Source organism: Conger conger, chromosome 13 (genome assembly GCF_963514075.1).
Source record: "Conger conger chromosome 13, fConCon1.1, whole genome shotgun sequence".
In the NCBI taxonomy this organism is placed as follows: domain Eukaryota; kingdom Metazoa; phylum Chordata; class Actinopteri; order Anguilliformes; family Congridae; genus Conger; species Conger conger.
In genome coordinates this window covers 3561386-3586034 of record NC_083772.1, presented here as the reverse complement: position 1 = coordinate 3586034, position 24649 = coordinate 3561386, and the positions used below count along the sequence as shown (strand labels likewise).

The window sequence follows — 24649 nt, the reverse complement described above, 5'->3', positions numbered from 1 at the left end:
TAACCCATATCCACCACGGACTAACCCATAGCCACCACGGACTAACCCATATCCCCACGGACTAACCCATATCCACCACAGACTAACCCATATCCCCCACGGACTAACCCATATCCACCACGGACTAACCCATATCCCCCACGGACTAACCCATATCCCCCACGGACTAACCCATATCCACCACGGACTAACCCATATCCACCACGGACTAACCCATAGCCACCACGGACTAACCCATATCCCCCACGGACTAACCCATATCCCCCAAGGACTAACCCATATCCCCCACGGACTAACCCATATCCCCCACGGACTAACCCATATCCCCCACGGACTAACCCATATCCCCCATGGACTAACCCATATCCCTCACGGACTAACCCATATCCACCACGGACTAACCCATATCCCCCACGGACTAACCCATATCCCCCACGGACTAACCCATAGCCACCACGGACTAACCCATATCCCCCACGGACTAACCCATATCCACCACGCACTAACCCATATCCCCCCCACGGACTAACCCATATCCCCCACGGACTAACCCATATCCACCACGGACTAACCCATATCCCCCATGGACTAACCCATATCCCTCACGGACTAACCCATATCCACCACGCACTAACCCTTATCCACCACGGACTAACCCATATCCCCCACGGACTAACCCATATCCACCACGGACTAACCCATATCCCCCACGGACTAACCCATATCCCCCACGGACTAACCCATATCCCCCACGGACTAACCCATATCCCCCACGGACTAACCTATATCCCCCACGGACTAACCCATATCCCCCACGGACTAACTCATATCCCCCACGGACTAACCCATATCCAACACGGACTAACCCATATCCACCACGGACTAACTCATATCCCCCACGGACTAACCCATATCCACCACGGACTAACCCATATCCCTGTGATGGAGGGATGGGGTAGAGTGGAATGATAGAGGGGCATTGGGCTCTGTGATGGAGGGATGGGGTAGAGTGATAGAGAGGCATTGGGCTCTGTGATGGAGGGATGGGGTAGAGTGGTAGAGGGGCGTTGGGCTCTGTGATGGAGGGATGGGGTGGAGTGATAGAGGGGCGTTGGGCTCTGTGATGGAGGGATGGGGTGGAGTGATAGAGGGGCATTGGGCTCTGTGATGGAGGGATGGGGTAGAGTGGAATGATAGAGGGGCATTGGGCTCTGTGATGGAGGGATGGGGTAGAGTGATAGAGAGGCATTGGGCTCTGTGATGGAGGGATGGGGTAGAGTGATAGAGGGGCATTGGGCTCTGTGATGGAGGGATGGGGTGGAGTGATAGAGGGGCATTGGGCTCTGTGATGGAGGGATGGGGTGGAGTGATAGAGGGGCATTGGGCTCTGTGATGGAGGGATGGGGTGGAGTGATAGAGGGGCATTGGGCTCTGTGATGGAGGGATGGGGTGGAGTGATAGAGGGGCGTTGGGCTCTGTGATGGAGGGATGGGGTGGAGTGATAGAGGGGCATTGGGCTCTGTGATGGAGGGATGGGGATAGAGTGATAGAGGGGCATTGGGCTCTGTGATGGAGGGATGGGGTGGAGTGATAGAGGGGCGTTGGGCTCTGTGATGGAGGGATGGGGTGGAGTGATAGAGGGGCAGTGATGGAGGGATGGGGTGGAGTGATAGAGGGCATTGGGCTCTGTGATGGAGGGATGGGGTGGAGTGATAGAGGGGCGTTGGCCTCCGTGATGAAGTGGGGGATTACTTTTGCAGCAGTGCTGTCAGGGTGCCTATGGGAGGGTGATGGCGGAGGAAGCACTTGGTGATGGAGAACTGTGGCGTGGTGCTCAGGGTGTTCATCAGAGAGCTGACAAGCTCTTTAGAACAAGTCACAACCAACCTGTTTGTCAAAAGACACTGGCAGTTTTACACCAGCTCTGAAATATTATAGCGTGTGTGTGTGTGTGTGTTTGTGAGAGAGAGAGAGAGAGAGAGAAGGAAGGAGAAAGCGTGTGTATGTGAGTATGTGTGTGTGTCTGTACTGTAAATAACATTTCCGTATAAACCTACATAACGAACGCTGACTCCATTATTGACATTATAATACAGCTTTTGCAGCTTATTATGTTTCGTACATGGCAGGCCACGATAGGCGCAGCAGCATGTGGACCCTCCAGAGGGGTAGAGCTGTCAGAGCATATTCACCATTACAAACATAATTTGAATGCCAAGCCAACTACACGAAAGCAGCGGCATCAAGTCTGAAAACCACCGACCGTCAACAAGGAGATTATCTCTCCTGGAAATCGAAGAGGTAGCGTTTTTGAAGGCCCTCGGGTTCCGCGCGGCTAATTCAAAGGTTCAGCAAAGGACACGGAGGATTGCAGAATTTGTGAAATGGAGTTTAGATACCTATCGAAAGGACAAGGAGCAATCTGAGAGGCCACCAGCGAAATCTGCATCCACCAGGGCCCGGAGAGATAAGCAAGCCCAACGCACCTGCGTCTTAACAGCCAGGCACGGACGTGTTTACCTCCCCCCATCCACTCATATTCCCTGCTGAGCACCACCAGACCACCGCAATCCCGCTGGGCCTGTCCTGTACGTGTGCATACTGCTTCATGGTGTCGTCATTTAAGTAAACGTTGAAACGTACGTAAATATAATATTATACGTATCTGTATGTAAATCTATTCAAAAACATATATTTTTTTATTCATATAGGTTGTACAATTAAAATTATACCCATCCATCCATCATCTTAACCCGCTTATCCTGAACAGGGTCGCAGGGGGGCTGGAGCCTATCCCAGCATACATTGGGAGAAAGGCAGGAATACACCCTGGACAGGTCACCAGTCCATCGCAGGGCACACACACCATTCACTCACACACACATACCTACGGGCAATTTAGACTCTCCAATCAGTCTAACCTGCATGTCTTTGGACTGTGGGAGGAAACCGGAGTACCCGGAGGAAACCCACGCAAACACGGGGAGAACATGCAAACTCCGCACAGAGAGGCCCCGGCTGACAGGGATTCAAACCCAGGGCGTCCTTGCTGTGAGGCAGCACTGCTACCCACTGTATATACAGTAAAGATAAAGTTAAATGGATCCACAATGTTCAGACCAGACATTTTACTGTTTCATATATTTTCAGTCCTTATGAGCATAAGAAAAAAAAAATGGAATTGTATTTACACTTTGATTCTTTGATGCATTTCATTGAATTTAGGGGACTGTTTTACCATCTTCCCTCCTGTGAGCTCTGCAAGCTTTCTGAGTTCACACTAGCTCCTCTGCTACAGTTTTGAAGTCAGAATTTTATCACACAAAATAGGGGCATACAACGTGTGGTTTGTGTTCTTTTGTGGGAATGTTTTTTCCCAGGGTAATTCAAAAACAATTTTAATATAAGCTCGCTGCGCGCAGCAAGAGGGATAACAGGATTACATTTTTAGCTGTTTTGGTTCAATTTTCTGTTAATGAAAAATATAAGACCCTGAACTCCTGCTAATTATTACCATATGTTTTGCAGAGGATGCGCGTATTAATGAGATATTAATGGCACAGTAATATATTCAGTCATCAGGACACGCATAAGCACAGCCGCGCACGCAGACGTTGAGACTCACTTGTGGGACTTCTTCCAGCCCGAGCCACTGGGGCCGGAGCCACAGTCGTAGGCCTGGACGATGAACGTGTACTCCTTCTGCGCCTCACAGTCGATGGGGCTCTTCGCCTGCAGCAGGCCGATACCTGACGTCTTGTTGAGGACCACCGCCTCAAACGGAGCGTCCTGCCCGTGGATTTTAAAGGCGCAGATCTCTCCTGCAGGAGGACAGGGGGCACATTTCATTAGGTTCCAGCGTACCGCTGCATGGCATGCACAGTAACGCAGGCATCGACCATTCAGATTAAACAAATACGCCATTTTATAGTGCTGTTCTCTGTGCGTGGGTTTGTGTCTGTGTGGGGGTGTGTATGTGTGTGTGCATGTCTGTGTGTGTCTGCGTGGGGGTGTGTATGTATGTGTGCATGTCTGTGTGTGTGTGTGTGTGTGTGTGTGTGTATGTGTTTGTGTCTGCGTGGGGGTGTGTATGTGTGTGTGCATGTCTGTGTGTGTGTATGTGTTTGTGTCTGTGCTGGGATGTGTATGTATGTGTGCATGTCTGTGTGTGTGTGTGTGTGTGTGTGTGTGTTTGAGATGAAGGAGGGACTCAAAGAAGCAAAGTGAGATCCGAGACAGCAATTTAGTCTGCAGAGGGTTCACAAAAACAGACTCCAAGCTGCAGCTTGGGATTTGCACTGACTTTTATTTCCTTTTTTGTAAAGTAACTCTGTCATTCCCTTCTTGGGGGCTGGGGGTTTAATTTGAGGCAGAGGGCAAAAAAATACATCTCCCAGTGAGTGCCTGTTTTTTTTTCTCTATGCAACAGCTTAATAGGCCAAGGTCACACCGCATAGTAAAACCAGCAGGAAACAAAGTCGCTCATTCATTTCATAATCACTCTTCCCCAGGCACGGGGGGCCGAGGCAGGGGACCTGACCCCGCGCGCCCCCCGAAACGGGAGCGATAACGCCACACGCCGTCCCACATCACGCGGGGTCTCAGCCGCTGCGGAATAATGCGCGTTTTAAAGAGAAATGAATAAAATAAAATAAATAAGCAGCAAACAGGTCCACAAACAGGGGCCATTGTCGGCCGTCCTTCGGCGACGTTTTGAGCGCCGCGCGAAAAAGAGCGTTCTCTCCGGGGATTGTGGAAATCACTTCCCCAGCCGCATAACTCTGACCCGTGACGGCTAATTGCACTGATATCGCTAAAACTAACAGGGACAGAGTAAATTGGATTCCGCTCGGCTTTGTGTGCACGTTGCTGCTGGTGACTCCCGATAAGCCAAACTTTATTTTCTCAGTGTTTCTTCCTCCCCCCCGCTTGTTTCATCCTTTCCCGTTATAATCCCATCTCCTTCCTCCCGTAGCGCTGAAATAACAATTTAGCTCTTTAAATTCATCCCTTTATATCACCTGCACAATGACTTATCAAAATTAAATGGGCTACACAATGGGCCGGCGTGTATGGAAAATAATAATACATTTGCAACAGCCTGTGTGTGTGTGTGACCACGGAGATAACCGCGCGGGAGAAAGATACAGGTTTGATGTGGCTTCTGCACATCCCATACCTCGCCTTCCGAATTCTCACACAGCGAGAATGAAGGGAATACCCATTAGGGGAAATATAATGATATCTAAGAAATGTGGCAATCTGAAACATTTCCGGTGAAGAGTTTGAGAACATCCAGATTCACTTTTCAACTCGGCAAATGAATTTCAGGATTACATTTCACAGAAGGTCAGCTGGGTCAAGGTGAACAGCATTGGCGTGATAACAGACCCACTGTCATTTGAATTTGATTTCATGAAACTTTTATTATATCTATAAGTTCTGTATCCTCTTCCCCCCAGCTCACAAAGGCTCCATCACTGATTCATCTCACTCTCATTTCTGCACTGCACCATATGTGGCTCATTTAATGGGCTCTCTAAAATTGACATATATCTGCATGTCTGTAAGTAATTAAAAGGCAGGTGTGCACATATCCAGATGTGCATGTAGCATTCACCATTCATTAATAATTACTCCCAAAGTATCCATATTTGAGTATCAAATACAAAAAAAATGATAAAAGACAAGTTCCACAGATGTTGTTTATTTTTTATTTTCATGCTAGGAAGAAGTCCACGGGCACAGCCATGATAAAAAGTTCTGAAAAAAAGTCTCTCATGCCAGAGACGGAGGTATTTCATGACAGATGATTGTTCTCGAAGAAAAGATGTTGAAGTTAATTCCTGCGCTGAGCCACACACCCCAAAGTTACTGTAGCAGAGCATCCATTACTTTCCGTCTTAACAGGCCGTCTTTAGGAGAATTACAAATAGGGATTCAGCGGCCCATATCGGAGGCTTCACCCAAATGCTTTACAGCTCCTTAATTTGTAACATGAATGAGAAAACATCAATCAGGACAACAGCTATGGTACCGGGAACCAGAGTGGAAAGCCCGCTTCAGAAAAAGGCGGCAGAGCCTGAGGATAAATCGGATCAACCTGCTGGAAAATGAGGAAACTGCATGGAGCCTCTCCGCATCGTCTGTGCCCTGCTTTCATCCCACACGCGTGGCACAGAGCGTAGCCAGCTATCTATCCATCTATCTATTGTCATAGAAAAACTGATACTACAATAACATTTGTTTGTTTCATTAGATTGCAACGACGATAGTTTCATGCACTTGTCCTGTGATAATGAGCGATCCAACCCGCCTACCATGGGTAACTTACAGCCCAAGCAATACATGTACAGTTCCAAGACGGATTTAATTCCGAATGTCAGAATGTCTGCGAGTTATGAAAGTGAGAAATATTAAAAAATTTACAAATACCACGAGAGCAAGAGCACATACCGTGTCACCACTAGATTAGTTTTATTTAAAATTTGACTAAATGAAGTGCTTTAGCACTCCAGGAATTAGCAGTTATATTCACCCACCACACACGCAAAGCGATTTATGATGCGGCTCCAAAAACGATGAAGCTTAATGACATGAAACCATAAAAATAACTATACTTTCACATCTTCACGGTGAAGTCTTTATTGGCTTTTGAAATTGACTAACACCAATATGTAGGCATATGTTTGAACATAATAGACCGCAAATAATATCCGAGACAATTTTGCCCATTTTTTTCTTTTTCTTTTTTTTCCTTTTTTCCTAGACAGAGAGAACTGTGGCATGTGTTTCCATAAAACATTTTCAGCATGCACAGGGAGAACAGCAGCGCTTATCTATGCCTGTGTGCTGCCGTTATAATTGTGCAGTGCTACAGTATCATATCTGTGCCTGTGATCTGTTTTCATAACTACGCCTATGCGCTGATTCGATAACTACCCTCACGCGCTGGCTCTGCGCCTCTGTCTGCGATGAACTGAGCAAGCTGTTCCACAGACTCAGGCATGTGTGGAATTACGCCATTGTTCAATTTGTAATAGAATACGCATAAGAAAAGCCATATCACCTGTCCATAGGGATCTGGGTTACATCCCTTTTCACAAATAACAGGACAAATCCAGCACGGCAACACTTATACGGGAATCGTGGATTTCACACAATCTCCACGTATTTAGAATATTATTTTCGTTGCATTTAGATGCAGCTTATTTCCTAGCTGGGACCCAGACGCCCTGTTCCATGTCTCTAATGTCAACTCGCTGAACAGGTGAATATAAAGGTTAATGTGCGACAGGTATGTCACGCAAATCTACCATCTCTGCAGAGACACTTACGCTGTCCCGAGGCAACAGCGACGCTAATGTAAATTATGATACTCATTTCCGCCATTTAATAAGGCGAGTATTGTCATTATTACGTAAAGTGCGTTGGAGTTTGCAACAGGAGTAGCGTTGTGAAACTGAAATTTAAGGATGTATCTAAAGTGGCCTGCGATAGACATTTTCACTTCTCTCGCACTTGTTCTGGCTCGCCTGCCGCATTGAGAAGCGCCACTAACTTTACATCCAGAGCGAAAATGAAAATACAGTAATTATGCTCTTCATGAAATTAGTAGGGGGAAAAAAAAAAACATTACTGGGGCTTTCTATTTGGGAGATAAGAATTAATACCCATTCTGGTTCTGTATTCTGACTATAGTCAGGGGAGAGAGGGATTTTAATTAAAAACACTCTCCCCCAGCATGTTGTGAGGCTTAGACATGATTTGTTCGACCTTCCAGCGATGCTTTCAGGCTGTTCTCTCCCCCGCTCTTAATTACCATTCTGTACAGTTTAATGGCATCCTGCAGTCTCCCTGACAATGCTGAGGTGCTGGAACTGCTGCAGGGACTGCGAGTTTGAGACAGCTCTTCTGGGCCAAAGAAAGAAAGGTCGGGGGTTACAGACAACACGGGGCCGTGGATTCCATTAAAGGAATAAAATAAATTTTCTTCATGGCCCTGAATATGGTCCTCCACCTAAATGACATAATTCAGCAAATCAAACAAAGTGAGCTACCAATACTACTACTATTACTACTAATAATAATAATAGTACTATCATCATTGCTATAATTTTCATCATCCGTATTGGCACAGTAAATTAGATTTTTGGCAGCCTGCAGTGGGAGACTGGTCTGTAACAGTAATATTTCCCTGTAACCCACTGAAAACCTCCTGAGGAATGAAGGCATTGCTGAGGAATGGGAGGAGATAAGATGAGCAGGATGGAGGGGGAGAAGGAGCTTGGATCGGGGACCTCTGGGGAGGAGCAGAGCCTGGTGATCCCACAGGGGACACGCCTCTCTCCGGGCCCCTGTCTGCGCGGCTGAAACGCACAGCAATGCAGCGCGGCTATCAATCTCTCCAGCCAAAGAGAGCGGCTCAATCAATAACAAATAATAAATACAGTGAAGGCAATACAGCAGGCCTGACACACACACACCATTCAGAGTCCCTTCGCAGTAATTTATTAGCCATAAAAATGGCTAAATAAAGGCCATATAATTACCGATTCAACTATAACAGCGCTGCAATGATGATAACAACGTTTAGAGAGCGAAAGAGAGAGAGAGAGAGAGAGAGAGAGAGAGGGAGAGAGAGAGAGAGGGAGAGAGGGAGAGAGGGAGAGAGAGAGAGAGAGAGAGAGAGAGAGAGAGAGAGGGAGAGAGAGGGAGAGAGAGAGAGGGAGAGGGAGAGAGGGAGAGAGGGAGAGGGAGAGCGGGAGAGAGGGAGAGGGAGAGAGAAAAAGAGAGAGACACAGAGGGTGGGGTGGGGGGGTAGAGAGAAACACATCATCAAATAATATTGAAAATGAAAATAAAAAGGCCTCCTTTGGTTTTAAAAAATGCTATTGGAATGTTTTATATTTGGGCTGATTAGCTAACACAAGTACTTTGGAGTACTTTATAACTCCTTTAAAAAACCCCTGGGGCAGCTTTTACTGTTTGAAATTGGTTGGATATAAATGAGATCCGTAGGCATGCATTAAGTTAGAATAACTACCTTATCAGGGATGATAACATCCATTTGACCTGGAGCTAATAAACAGCTTCAGCACAACACGCAATTAATGAAGCATCCCGATGAGAACAACTGACGGGCGACAACCCGGCTTTTTAATGCACCCTTAATATACATCATTAATTGCAGCACTTTACGTGAACCTCAGCCGCGTAGGTGGGGTTTTTTTTCTTTCCTCCATTTTGGTTGGTGTAGCATTTCTGGGAATTTCCAGTTAGCACACAACAGGGGCCGTGTGAGCACTGCCAGTTACGTCACCTCACTGAGCGCCAGTGTCCCTCCGCTGGTCTCGGCACAGCTGCTGACGATGATTGCCCACTAAGTGCCGCCCAGGCCGGGTTCCAAAAAAAACCGCACGCATAAATCTGCTCAACCAGGAGAGAGGGCCACGGACGGACACGGAGTTTCCCACCTAATTACGACAAGCGCAGTCTGAGCAAGGTAGGGCGCCGGAATTACCAGCGCTCTCAGTCTGCGGCCTGCTCCGAAAACACTCCACGCCCACACTTTTCTCCGTCCGTGGCACAGTTAGCCTTCCGCGTGTACAACCTGCCGGCACGGATGGATGCACAGCGACGGGCGCTGGGAGACGCAGCGTGTTTACACAGCCTATTTACGGCGGGAGGGGAGACGGGGAGCAGGGGGAGAGAGAAAACCAGAGACGCGACTAAAAATAGACCAGCTCCACTCCCCGGCGCTGACTTGTTTCAGGAAACACAGAGCCTTGTTGGCTCTCTCGTCCCCTCCAGATGCCCTTTGCGCAAAGACCATTAATTATTCAGCCTCAGCCTGACGGCGTGCCGGTGCTCCCCACACCCCCGTCCTTCAGACCGGGTCTGCAACACCCTCCTGAACTCTCCGCCCTGTTCTGTCACCGCGCTCGACGAGCAGCCCCAGAGGTTCACATCGCCCGGAGCTGTGTGACGCTCCTCCTGAACGCCCAGCGGACCACTCAGGTGTGGCACCGCCAGCCTCAAACGCAATTTCACATTTTTACAGCTTCACAGCATGGCGGCATTAAATAAATGAAAAAATAAAAATGTGGAAGCAACGTTTGTTGCAAAACATGCATATACAGTTTATACAGATTTGAAATATGGAAACGTTATGGGGGCGGCCTGTAGCGTAGTGGTTAAGGTAAATGACTGGGACCCGCAAGGTCAGTGGTTCGAATCCCAGTGTAGCCACAATAAGATCCGCACAGCCGTTGGGCCCTTGAGCAAGGCCCTTAACCCTGCATTGCTCCAGGGGAGGATTGTCTCCTGCTTGGTCTAATCAACTGTAAGTCGCTCTGGATAAGAGCGTCTGCCAAATGCCAATAATGTAATGTCATGTAATGTTATGGGCCTCACGCAAGAACCACTTGTACCGGACTTCTTCTTAACTCGCTCATACGAGTGATTTCACAAATTTTCAGGAAGCAAATTCACAAATTTTAGATATTTATAAAGTACTAAAATGAGTATGCATTTGTTTATCTTGGATACATTCATATGTCCACTGCAGAATACAAACAAAAATATTGGCAATATATACACTGCTCAATTTGAATTTGATTAAAACTTTTGAAAATAAGAAATGCCAGTACTTTCCAAAAAAATCCCAAGCACCCAATTAAAATAAACCCCGAGAGATAATGGAAGTGAATCGAATCAAATGGAAGTCATTTGGCGGTAGTACAGAAACTGTTGACCAATTCACTACACTTACATCTGTTTTCTTAACGACCCTTTATGTGATCGTGGCAGGGCGTGGTTTGGTACCGGAGGTCAGACAAATTTAAAACATCTCCCCATTTCCAGATATTCTGTCCCTTCTAGGGGAGTGGTGCTGATATGTGGAAAATAATTTTATTTCTACCTATTGAGCAGCTCAGTGACTGAACTAAGGTGTCAATATTTCACCCTATTCCAATGTTCTTTATTATTATTATTATTATTGCACTTTATTCAGACAGATAGAAAGAGTGTAGCAGACAGAAGAGGGTCATGGACGGAGAGAGTACCAAGGCAGGGATGGGACTACCAAGGCAGTTCTGTCTTTGATTTCACAGCATTTCTTCCACCTTCCCCGTGGAAAATGGGGTCTTCTAGACAGGGTTCTCCCATGTGCCTGGAGCTGAGATTGGTTCATGAATGCGCAATTATAACTTGAGGGAGCAGAATCATGAAACGGTCTTCACTTATCTCTCACCAACTGCCTTTAGACAACCAGGATCTACAGAAAATGTGGCTAGTTGTCCTCTAATTGGATGTCAGCATGCTAATTTACCTTAACTTCTCAGCCCCGAGCTTCTGTAGCTCATTATCTCTAAATGTGTGCTTCAGATTTGGCAACTTAACTGAGACTCTCTTCTCTTCCATAGTCAGCTATAATCTTCGCTTTAATTTCAATTTGTAAGTAGTTTGATTAACATCAGATATGTACCAGTTCAGGCAACGTGGCTACGCCTTGGCCAGGTCAGCTGCATCCATGCCAACACTCTCTGGCTCTTCTGGATGAAGAGCATTATGAATTGGGAAGAATGAAATAAAATGGATCTCTATGCTTATAATTGTGCCCAGACCAGGAGTCATCAACTCTGGTCCTCAAAACCAAATTCAGCTCCAATTTTCTTTTCCTCTGGGTAATTTGTGCTAGCGATTGGCCTGTCTTCACACCTGTCCATGGTGCTGAACAATGGGAATTATGTTTATTTTTATAAGTTATTTTCAGATATATATTTTTTATTGAAAAGATGCAGATGCAAAATACTTATCCGCCATGAGACAGTTGGTAGCATAAAAAGGCAGTAGCTGTATTCATTTAAAGAATTGTCTTGCTGCATGGATGTTCAGTAGCGTACAGAATTAATTGTCAGTACAATTTTAGACACTCTGCAGTCTTTTCCAGCCACAAATTCAGCCTTGTCTATTCCTTCCACCCCCATTTCTGGCTCATTTTGAAGGAATTGTTCCAGCTCTTGTTTTATGGGTGTTAATATTCCTCCCATAGCTGGACCACGGCCTGTGTCTTTTTCTCGCATTATGTCGTAGCATTTTCTTTTTTTACACTGCCTAACATTGTACCATATTCTTTTGATATCAAATGGTAAATGGTTGGCATTTATATAGCGCCTTTATCCAAAGCGCTGTACAATTGATGCTTCTCATTCACCCATTCTCACACACACATACACACACTAACGGCGATTGGCTGCGATGCAAGGCACGGACAGCACCTCCTGACAGACAGCACCTCCTGACAGACAGCACCTCCAGATGGACAGACAGCTCCTCCTGACGGACAGGGCCTCCTGACGGACAGCACCTCCTGACGGACAGCACCTCCTGATGGACAGCACCTCCAGATGGACAGCACCTCCTGGCGGACAGCACCTCCTGATGGATAGCACCTCCAAACAGACAGGGCCTCCTGATGGATAGGGCCTCCAGACAGGCAGCACCTCCTGACAGACAGCTCCTCCAGACGGACAGGGCCTCCAGACGGACAGCACCTCCAGAAGGACAGCACCTCCTGACAGACAGAACCTCCTGACGGACAGCACCTCCTGATGGATAGCACCTCCTGACAGACAGCACCTCCAGATGGACAGACAGCTCCTCCTGACGGATAGGGCCTCCAGACAGACAGCACCTCCTGACAGACAGCTCCTCCAGACGGACAGGGCCTCCAGACGGACAGCACCTCCAGAAGGACAGCACCTCCAGAAGGACAGCACCTCTTGATGGATAGCACCTGCTGAGGGACAGCACCTCCAGACGGACAGGGCCTCCTGACGGACAGTACCTCCAGACGGACAGCACCTCCAGAAGGACAGCACCTCCAGAAGGACAGCACCTCCTGATGGATAGCACCTGCTGAGGGACAGCACCTCCAGATGGACAGGGCCTCCTGATAGACAGGGCCTCCTGACAGACAGTACCTCCAGACGGACAGCACCTCCAGAAGGACAGCACCTCCAGAAGGACAGCACCTCCTGATGGATAGCACCTGCTGAGGGACAGCACCTCCAGATGGACAGGGCCTCCTGACGGACAGGGCCTCCTGACGGACAGCACCTCCAGAAGGACAGCACCTCCTGATGGATAGCACCTGCTGAGGGACAGCACCTCCAGAAGGACAGCACCTCCTGATGGATAGCACCTGCTGAGGGACAGCACCTCCAGATGGACAGGGCCTCCTGATGGACAGGCCCTCCTGACGGACAGTACCTCCAGACGGACAGCACCTCCTGTGGCTGCAGAGACCCCAGTCAGGCGGTAGCTGCCCCGAGCATCGACCCCCACGTGGGGACGTGGCCTGAGCGGCGTGGACGATGACGTGATCGCTCGGCTTGCCACCGCAGAGCTGTGGGTCTAATGACATCCGAAAGGAGAAGAAACTCCTGAAAGCAGGTGGAACTGCTCAGCGCTGATATAGTCGAGCTCATTTTCCTCATCACATTTCTTATTAAATATGAGAAAAGGTGAACTGGAGTGTGTGGGAGAGAGCGTAATCTAACACATTGGCTTACAAGGTATACTTTGAGTCATGTGAAGAGAAACGGCGCAGACACTGATATCACACTATACCTGCTCAGCGCAACAATGAAACGCAGGCAGGCTTTCTGATGCAATCTGTCAATTATTTATGGTGTCTCATTTACACAAACTCATCCAACTGTATCAAATACCTGCTTTAGCAGATTAAAATTATGTATGAGCATGAAGACAAACTAAAATTGTTTTACAAGGGTTAAAAGCATCCTTTGTAGGATAATAGTCACCTAATGAAACCAATACACTCAAAGGTAAAACTATTATGGGTGAGCAAGAGCGTGCGCGTGTGTGTGAGTGTGAATATATGCGTGTGTGCACATGTAGGCAGCGCCATATTGGTAATTTACAGGACTTCTCTTCCCTGCACATCTTCCTTGTGCATCTTCAATAGCAATACTCAAACCGGACAGAGAAAACAGATTGAACAAGAAACAATGACAGCTGTACGCCAACTGGAGGCTGTGGGCCAGCAAAACAAGTCTATTAGAGCTTCTGACGAGAGCCAATGTGTTGCTTTCCAGCTGAAGGATTAGTGTCTCTGTACCGCCATCCTTCTCCATCACAACGTTGACTCAAAGCCAAGGCTCCATGCTACAAAATATACACTCACCGAGCACTTTATTAGGTATTTATTAGACTTATGTTTTAGACTTCATACGCCGTAGCCTATCCACATAAAGTTATGATGCGTTGTGTGTTCAGAGATGCTCTTCTGCATATCACTGTTGTAAAGTGTGGTTATTTGCGTTACTGTCACCTTCTTGTCAGCTTTGACCAGTCTGGCCATTCTCCTCTGACAAGGCGTTTCTGTCTGCAGAACTGGATTTCTGTTTCATTTTTGCACCATTCTTTGCAAACTATAATGTGCGTGAAAATCCCAGGCAATCAGCAGCTTCTGAGATACTCAAACCACCCTGTCTGTCACCAACAATCATTCCATGGTCAAAGTCAAAGTTTTTTCCCCATTCTGATGGTTGATGTGAACATCAACTGAAGCTCCTGACCCGTATCTACAAGATTTTATGCATTGCACTGCTGCCACACAATTGTCTAAGTAGAAAACTTTTAGGTAGCAGCATGTGGTCAAAGCTTTTAATATTCATTTGAATGAGTATTTCTTCCTTTTTAAACGAGAGACATTTGTATCACAGACAGTACATGGTCTAAATTACTTAGCAAAATGAACAACTATGTCTAAGTACAAGCTGTTTACAAGCGGCCAATGGAAACAAAATGATCCAAAAGAAAAAACTGCTGTTATCTAATTGTGCTTCATCAATATAGGATTTCATTTGGCAGATCTTAGTCCCAGAGGTTTTTAATATTTGAAGTTACTTTTATTTTAGCTACAACACAGCCGCACACACACACTAATGTAGTATTTTGCTGCTTTCAGCAGACTCAGGGCTACAGATGTGTGTCCTCAGTTCATCTCCCTAGTCTGAGACAATTCCTCTGTAAAAATGCATCCATTCTTTTGTTTTTCTTATGGGAAAACCCCATTGAAAAACTGTCTGTGAATAGCTAAGTGGAATACTCTCTAAGAAACAGGGAAGATTCCCTTGTTCGCTTGCTTACTTTTTTTTCTCACTCACTCACTCACTCATAAGATATTGAAATATTTATTTCTACACCGAGATAGGAGAAAATATGTTAATACTGAATTTGTTGGGCAAGTGATAATAATAATAATAATAATAATAATAATAATAATAATAAGGGGATATGAGTGCAATCTACACAAGCACATGTAACAGATATGCATGATCTGGTGCCAAATAACCCTATAGTCAAACATGCCAGCCTCCCTGAATTGGCTTATATCTTTATACTGTTTCTCTATGGATTCTCTGCATTGCTTTCTTGATTGCTGTCTGGGTCAGTTGCAGTGTACAGGTCAGGTGTAGAGGTTTACAGTGTAACGTCCAGCACAACACACCGCAACACACTTGACCCACTGCGTTTTAGCTTTCTTGTATAATCTTTCTGTCGAGAATAGCTCAGGTGAACAACATCATTGGTAGTCTAAACATGAGGGAAAATCACAGCAGGAGCAGTCATACCTTTATAGACTAATGAGCTCATACTTAAGAGCATTGTTTCAGACAGTGAATGATGAGCCTCATGGGGGTCATAACATAACACAACACAATGTAAGGTAATGGCGAGAATAGGCCATTCAGTCCAGCAATGCTCGCCTTCTCCGACCCCTAAGTGTACCTACTGCTTAGTTTTCCTAAAAGCTAAATAGTATCTAATACTGTACCAAGCCTGGTCTTGAAAATCACCAGTGTTTCTGCCTCCAATTCATGTACTGGAAAGCTCGTCCACACATTGACCACTCACTGTGTGAAAAAATACTTCCTAATATCTGCATGGAATTTCTCCTTTGCCAGTTTCCACTTGTGCCCTCTCCTTCTGCTAATCAAACTCACTCATCAAATCCCCCCATCTCATAAACTTAAAGAGATTACGCATCTTAAATCCATTATCGTAACTCTTATCTTTTATACATGGAATCAATCTGGTTGCCCTTCTCTGAACCTATTTACCTGTATCTTTCTTATAGTGCAGTCCCCAGAACTGCACACAGTATTCCAAGTGTGGTCCAACAAGAGTATATTGTATAAGGTGAGTATAACTTCCTTGGACATATACTCAACACTTCTGGTTATGTATTCTAGCATCCTGTTGGCCCCTTTTACTGTTACCGTGCATTAACTAGAACCTGAAAGGCTTTGGTCAACTATTACCTTTTTATACTTGACCACTTTCTGATCTTGTACCCCCCATGAAATAATCCTGCTTTATGTGTTTATTTCCCAGGTGTAGAACTTTACATTCAGTTGTAATGAATTTAATTTGTCTGGTTTCTGCCCACTTCTGGATTCTGTTTAATTATTCCTGGATTACTTTAGTAGATACCGAACTGTAAGCTAAACCTCCTAGTTTTGTATCATCTGCAAAATGTGGTGTCAATAGGTAATCTACTGTGCCATGTGTTTCCTTTGCAATGCTGCATTGCTATAATAGTCTTACCGAGTTCTTTGGATTTTTCATACTATTGTAGAATAATCTGCATTAATGGTCTCATTAATATAGGATATTTTGCCTTATATTGTTTTGTTCTCTGTGTTGCTCCCGTGTTAAGCAGTTACAGAAAATGCACACTTCCAGTTATTGCTTTCTTAGTTACTTTTTTTCAATCTGCCAAAGAAGATAAAATAAAGACCTGAAATGTGTAAATATAAGTTTCGTCATATATTAAATGCATTCTGTAAGCCAGATCAATATCAGATCTTATGTAAGGTTAATTAAGTACATCATAAAATTAGCATTAAATAGCCCCAAATAACAACAGACAAAACATTGTAACATCTGAACAAAACTAATTATTCAAAGTCTAAAATGAGGGAAATTAATGAGCTATAAGAAGTAAAGTTGATAGCCATGGTAATATTTCAGTTGTCATTATTAGTGTTGTGCAGACTAATTAAGCAGCAACAGCAGAGGTAAAATGATTCAATTTGATGCTAATTTGCTTTCATTAGTCTATTTCAGTGACATGGGAATTTGTTTATAACAATAAACTGTGTATTTTTGCAGGGTCATAGGTTTAATGTATCTCAGGACATGCCCCCATTATTAAGACCATTATTGAGACCATCTGTAATTTTCCATACTTGTGCTGGACAGATGCACCAGATTTGAGTAAAGCTGATATAAAATATTATGTAGTTTGTTGTAATGGATAAGAAGTCTAAACATGCATAAGATACCGCAGGCTGGATGTGGATTTCAGGTTACCATGGTGATGTTACTGTGTAAATACGTAGGACAATAATACCTAGTTAAAACAGGTATGGTATGGCTGGGATTTATCCATTAACATCCATCCATCCATCCATTATCTGAACCCGCTTATCCTGAACAGGGTCGCAGGGGGGCTGGAGCCTATCCCAGCATACATTGGGCGAAAGGCAGGAATACACCCTGGACAGGTCGCCAGTCCATCGCAGGGCACACACACCATTCAATCACACACTCATACCTATGGGCAATTTAGACTCTCCAATCAGCCTAACCTGCATGTCTTTGGACTGTGGGAGGAAACCGGAGTACCCGGAGGAAACCCACACAGACTCGGGGAGAACATGCAAACTCCGCACAGAGAGGCCCCGGCCGACGGGGATTCGAACCCAGGACCTCCTTGCTGTGAGGCGGCAGTGCTACCCACTGCACCATCCGTGCCGCCCTCCCCGGGATGAACCGGACGGCGCCTGACCCCGGAGAAGCGCCCCCCCCCCGGGAGGGGGCTTTATCTCGGGCGGCGCGCTGGCCCCAGGAGGGAGAGAGATAGCGGAGGGCCCCCGTGCCGGCGGGCCCCCTTTCTCAGCTCTCCACCCCTTTTGAGAGGGCGCGAGTATCCATTAACATCAGGTATGAAATCATCCAGCTCATTCAGGGGTGCCACCAACTGCAGCATGGCAAGAGAGCCACCAACAAATGAAATATCAGTTCCAGCCTAACTTAGGTGAATTTAGACAGTAAAAGTAAATTACACGTTTTCACTGTGCTTCCTTTTACCTTTTCTGTTTCACCGTGTGCACTTTCAACACGAACACTCCCGGAAAGCAGAGTAAAAGCAGGAGACATAATACCCAGCGTTCTCGGCGGGCCATCGTGAGATGGGCTGAATTTATCTCCATTTTCATGCGCCACTGTATCTTTGCATGTTCCCTCAACTGCTTTTCTAAACGAATTTGCGAGCGCGAGAATACATCACGCCACCGCCAGACTAGCACATTTGGTGCAGAGAAAAAAAAAAAAAAAAAGAAAAGAAAAGAAAAAAAGAAGATGAATCAGTACACAAAGCACAAAACACACAGTGCTCAGTCCTTATCAGTATTTCACTTCATTAGACAATTATTCTCCACGAACACCGCATGACGAGACGTGACGGCGCTGTCTCAGGTCCGATGCTCCAGCAAAAGGACCCCGGCCACAGAGACAAACATAAAACGCACTTCCTCAGAACAGCCACAGTCTCAGCCCCTCCGTCATGAAGCCGCGAGAATAGATGGATACTGAAAGGGACATGAAAGCCAAGCCGGGAGCAGGCGGTGAAAGAGAACGCCATCAATAATGTCATAATCACAAAAAAGTCTGCTTTCTCAAGCACTTCCCCTCTCCCTTATAAGTTCATTTGCGGTTACCAGCCACTTGAGGGAGAGGAGAAGTTAAAGTGATGTTTTTTATTTATTTCACTGCTCCTAATAGGGGCTGTCCTTGAAGCCCGTAGAGCTGTATTGTCAGAGCTAAGTAGTGCAAGCTCCTGCACACAAAGAGCACTGGTTTTTCTCCCGCCGTTGATGAGGCACACGGATAGAATTCTCTGCTGTCACTATGGTGATCTTTCTGACTAAACTGAGTTGTCCAAACCGCACAGGGTTTAATGAATCAGTCGCACTGACAAAGCAATCCCTCCGTCTTCCAATATTTTGATTCGCAGGCCGCCGCTGTGTTCTCGGTCTCTATACAACGCCCGCGCGTCCAAGAAAAGCCCCTCCGGGCAACACGGGGCATCTGAGGTCTGCCCGCACCGACAGCACATGGAGTACGGTCTCCCGGCATTACGACTGCGCAGCTCAGCCGGAGGATTAGAGAGAGGGAGGAGCGGCAGCCGGCAGAACATGTCTCCAGGGCCACGGTTGCCATGCTGCCATCTCCTGGATTAACAGAAGAGGCCACAGAGACGGGACAGGCTTGCAAACACGACCGGACGCTCCAAACTGGGGAATGTGTCAAACGGGGGACTGAAGATGAAAGAAGACTGCCACGGCACATTGATGGATGTCATCCCACACAGCCAGGTCTGCACACTGCAGGGCAGTGTTTGGACTGCACACAGCTCCGACACTCACAGGAACCCACCCATTTCTTTTGTTTTGTATCACTGCTTTATGGACAAAGAACCGTAATATGTTTTGACTGAATGAAGGGAACATTTAAAAAAAAAAAAAAAAAAAATGGTAATTATAACTCATTTAAAACATTAAAAAATCATATTTTAATAGGTAAAGATTTTTTGAAAAAGAACCAGTGCTCTACTCTGCTTCCCGAACATGAAATTTTAAAAAGTTGAAAAATGTCACATCGCATATGAGCGATGTTCTATTCTAAAAATCTGACCTGTTTCACATTTTTCAAAAAAATGAAATAAAAGTAAGATGGCTGGCTCAAGATTAGCACAAAGCATTCTGAAAAAGCTGCACGCGTTCTGTCCTTACATCGGTAGATCGTTTGCAGAGATTAATATGTCAGCTGGCTGGTGGTACACAGTGTAACAAATATAGGCCTCTCTGTATGAGTGCAGAAAAAAATGAGATCCATTAAGTAAAGGTCAGCTTGGCATGGAAATGGCCCTGTCATTGATCTTGTGTGGAGAGGGCCAGGGGAATAGTCGGAGCAGCCGGGATACCGCTGAGACAAGGCTTGACTATGCAAACAGCCAGCCCTCAACATCAGCCCAGCAATAACACTCGCATTATCACATTATCATAATTACAACAACAACAGCAATGTCTGAAAATGTCACTCCTTTCTTTCACACTCCCCCTCCGCAAACTAATACTTATATTTCGGATGGCCATTGCCCTGAAACACCCCGGAAAAGTCATGTAATCAGAAGGACTCCCCAGGTATTTGCGGTTTTCTGATGCATTGTTCTTGCTGGGAGCGAAGAAGATTGATTCTGCGGGTTTGCAGGCTGTAAGTCTCTCATGTGTCATCCACATGACGCACACACACAAAGCCATCATCTCTGTTAAATGTCACCCAGTCGCTGTGGACTGACACACATAAACCTGGGAGCTGAGCTCACTTTCAACGCTGCTATTGTAGGGACTGGGAACAAAAACAAAAAAAAAATCTGTTGAATTCTCTCTCTGTACATAATACATGCATGTACATAGACTTAGTCAGCACTTAATTGCGTAGACCTGCACACCAGCTTGTTAATGCAATATTAATGTTAATATTTAATCAGCCAATCGCGCGGCTCTAACTAAATGCCTAAAAGCTGCAGATGTGGTTCAGCTGTTTTTTAGACCAAATGTCAGAATAGGGAAGAAATATGATCTAAGTCACTTGGACCGTGGAATGATTGTTGGTGCCAGACAGGGTGGTTTGAGTATCTCAGAAACTGCTGATCTCCTGGAATTTACACGCACAACTCTCGCACAGTCTCTAGAGTTTGCACAGAATGGTGAGGAAAAACAAAAAACATTCATTGAGCAGCAGTTCTGCAGACAGAAACGCCTTATTCATGAGAGACATCAGAGGAGAAGGGCCAGACTGGTCAAAGCAGACAGGAAGGTGACAGTAATGCAAATAACCACACATTACAACAGTGGTATGCAGAAGAGCATGTCTGAAATAAAAACACGTCAAACCTTTAAGTGGATAGGCTGCAGCAGCAGAAGGAAATAAATATGTCGAATAAATACCTAATACCTCACTGAGTGTATGTGTATATGTTATTGTCAATGTGAGTGTGCGTGTGCATGCATGTGTGTGTGTGTGTGTGTGTGTGCCGCTTGGCGCCTCCCCCTCTCCGAACTTCCACCTCCCGTTCACGACTACTGTCTGCTCTGGCTCCATGGTGGAGGAATGAACTCCCCGTGGAGGTCAGAACAGCAGAATCTCTTGCCATCTTCAAGTGCAGACTGAAGACGCACCTCTTCAAGCCACCTCAAAACTACATGCATATCCAATTTCCAATCCCCTTTCTTTGATAAATCCTCAATTTAAGCAACCATTTTATGTGACCACCACATTTTATGTGGCCATAAGCTTGAGCTGGGTGGTCAAAAATTGCTCACTAGCAAAAGCTAAATATTAAAATCAGTTTATACTCAATTCCTCAAATTGTCAAATTTCTTAAATCAGTGGAGGTTTTGATCAATGCTTCAACCTACCAATTGATGATTTTATTTCCACTGCTGCAGCTAAAATAAGCCATGTACTTTAGCCATTAGAAATATTTCTCCCCTGCGAAAGGAGAGGTATTTAACCGAAATAGCTTCCACTGAATGCCTAGTTGCTAAATCAGTTGAATTTTAGATCACTGCTTCACCCTCCTTATTGTTGCCGGAGTTTAAGTTCCACCAAAGCATCGTAAATTTAAGGTAATTCGCATATTGGGCAATGCACATCTTCTGGAAAAGCAAAGGACTGAAGGAATGAAATTAATTCTCCAAAATGTTACAACATCAGTTGAGACTCAGATCAGCACTTAACCCTGAAAAGTGTGGCTTGGGGATTGGAGAGCCGAAGCTGCAGTGATGCGATACGCTTGTATTCTGAGGGTATTATTTGCTTTATTTCCTGCTCCGAACAGAAGCCAGGCAAAGCTAACAAACTAATAAGAAAATAAATTCACTGCTGCCAGCAGCCAAGCTTGGTTAGCTAGTGAACCAGCCAACCACAAATCTGCTCCAGCTTGACTATTCAGTAGTATATCTTCAACCAAACATAGTAGGTAAGTTTGAGCCAACCAGGTCACATATGTAATCAGATCCGTCTCTGGTAAAAAAAAGTCCCAGCAATGATAATCAAAAAATTATAACGGAAATGCAGACATTTACCATTTAAGCTATGAATACAAGTATATATCTGGTTGCTTGAGGGTTAGTGTAAACCAGTTGCACCTACTGATTTAGTTTGCACATAGAGTTAAGTAGGCGGCTCACTGCAAGGAGGTCCTGGGTTCGAATCCCGGTCGGCCGGGGCCTCTCTGTGCGGAGTTTGCATGTTCTCCCCGTGTCCGTGTGGGTTTCCTCCGGGTACTCCGGTTTCCTCCCATAGTCCAAAGACATGTAGGTTAGGCTGATTGGAGAGTCTAAATTGACATCGATTTGACAGATTTGAAGCATAAAATTCAGCGTGGTATAAGATCACCCCCCTACAGATGACCCCTGTCATTTGTATGATGAGATTGACGTGCACTTGTGCTTTCGTTTTCTACCAATTGCAGAAAATAACCAACCTTCTCTCTGAGTACAGGAATACATAACTCCATAAATTATAAGAAGTTATAATAAGGAGTATGTACTGTATTTCAATTGTTGGAGAGCAATACATATGAAAAGAAAAAACACTGTTATGGTAGTCCAAATGTATCCACTAAAAGCCCATAACGAGTCATCAGCTAGAATAGGTGATAATCTACAGGCAGCCATTGAGATATAATAGTTTAGCCATCGCATTACTTGACGCTAGACATTAGGAGGGCATGAGATGTGAATAGCAAGCACGTGTGTGATTTGTCTGAATATAGAAACACCACTGTTTGTGACAATGTTTTGCCTTTCGGTCCACTTAGCTAAGAAGTAGCATAAGTATGACTTGTGCAACCAAACAAAGTCACAACTTTATTTTAATGACTTTAGGGTGTTAAGTGAGGCTTTAGTGTGGACTTTATACCCTAACTTGCAAACTTGCGATTAAACTTGCGATTAGACAGGTGCAACATCTGGCTGCAGATCTGAACCAAATCGAGCATTTATAAGGTATCATGGAATGGTGGTCAAGACACAGTTTTTCAATTCCGTCAACTAAACATGAGTCACCAGACTTTCTCACAGAAGAGTATGATTTTGTAGTCTATTTATAGCGTGATAATTGGCTGTCTGACCACAAGTAATGCAGAGTGATTCTAGAAATGGCTGGTTGCATTTAATGTACGAAGCAAATGGCTAGAGAAACGGCGTGACGGTAAATCCGGTACCGAAAAATAATTCCAATACAGGAGAGTTCAGCAACTCGGCAATGGATTGCGAGCGACAGTGTTTTTTCAGGGTAAGTGAGTGAGAGCGTTTACGGCCTCCGATGCACCACTCCAATGTGCAGCGAAGTCTTTGAGGCTCAGCGGAAGTGAACAGGGTGAAAAAGACAAGACTTCGCTGTATACCGCAGAGGCGTCTGTGTGTGTCTGTGTGCGTGTGTGTGTGTGTGTGTGTGTGTGTACGCACACGTGCGCATGCCTAAACGTACTTTATCTGGTCCTGAGTGCTTCCAGGGCAGTAGGCATGCATGGAAGAATGCACATTGCTGCCTCAGCTGCTCTGCCCAAAGAGAGCCAGTTAATGTACTTTGCCCCTTTCCTCTTACTTGCTTGATATACACTCAGTGAGCACTTTATTAGGTATTTATTAGACTTATTTTTTCTGCCCAGTTTCTGCTTCTGTAGCCTATCCACTTGAAGGTTTGATGGGTTGTGTGTTCATAGCACTATTGCAATGCATGGTTATTTGTGCTACTGTCACCTTCCTGTCAGCTTTGACCAGTCTGGCGAAGGACCTCTGACCTCTCTCATTAACAAGGTGTTTATGTCTGCAGAACTGCGGCTCACTGGATGTATTTTGTTTTTCACACTATTCTCAATCAGCAGTTTCTGAGATACTCAAACCACCCTTTCTGGCACCAACATTCATTCCATGGTCAAAGTAACTTAGATCACATTTCTTCCTCATTCTGACACTTGGTCTGAAAAACAGCAGAACCTCTTGACCATGTCGGCATGCTTTTGTGCATTGAATTGCTGCCATGATTGGCTAATTCAATATTTGCATTAACAAGCTGGTGTACAGGTCTACCTAATAAAGTGTTCACTGAGTGCATATTATATATACTTTACTATGTCTGCCAAAATTTTGTAGGTTACTCTATTTTGCCTCCACAAGAGGGGCTTGTGGGTATCTATGGATATCTATTTAATTCTAAGCACAGAGCCTTTAGCAAAGACAAGCATTACAATATCTGGCTGTTTTACAGAGTGGAAAATGTGAAAAGTCTTGGGATGCTTATGCTTAAGACAGCATCATTTCTCATCATCAATGGCTCCTATTTGTCTTTCTCTTGTTGATGACTTGAAGTCGATGCTGGACTAACTCGTAATGAATTGTCATTTACAAAATCAATAATGAATCCTCACATCATTAAAAGTGCAACTTCATTTCATATTACATTGAGATTTAAGGGT

The 24649-nt window shown here is 45.2% G+C and overlaps 1 protein-coding gene across 1 annotated transcript in view; it reads right to left on the bottom strand.

The window, feature by feature from the left end:
• LOC133107895 (calsyntenin-2-like) overlaps positions 1-24649 on the bottom strand; it is a 275668-nt gene that overhangs the window by 84431 nt on the left and 166588 nt on the right. Inside the window, exon 3 of the mRNA XM_061217183.1 lies at positions 3626-3821. Coding sequence (XP_061073167.1) covers positions 3626-3821 — 196 coding nt within the window. The remainder of the gene's footprint in view (positions 1-3625; positions 3822-24649) is intronic.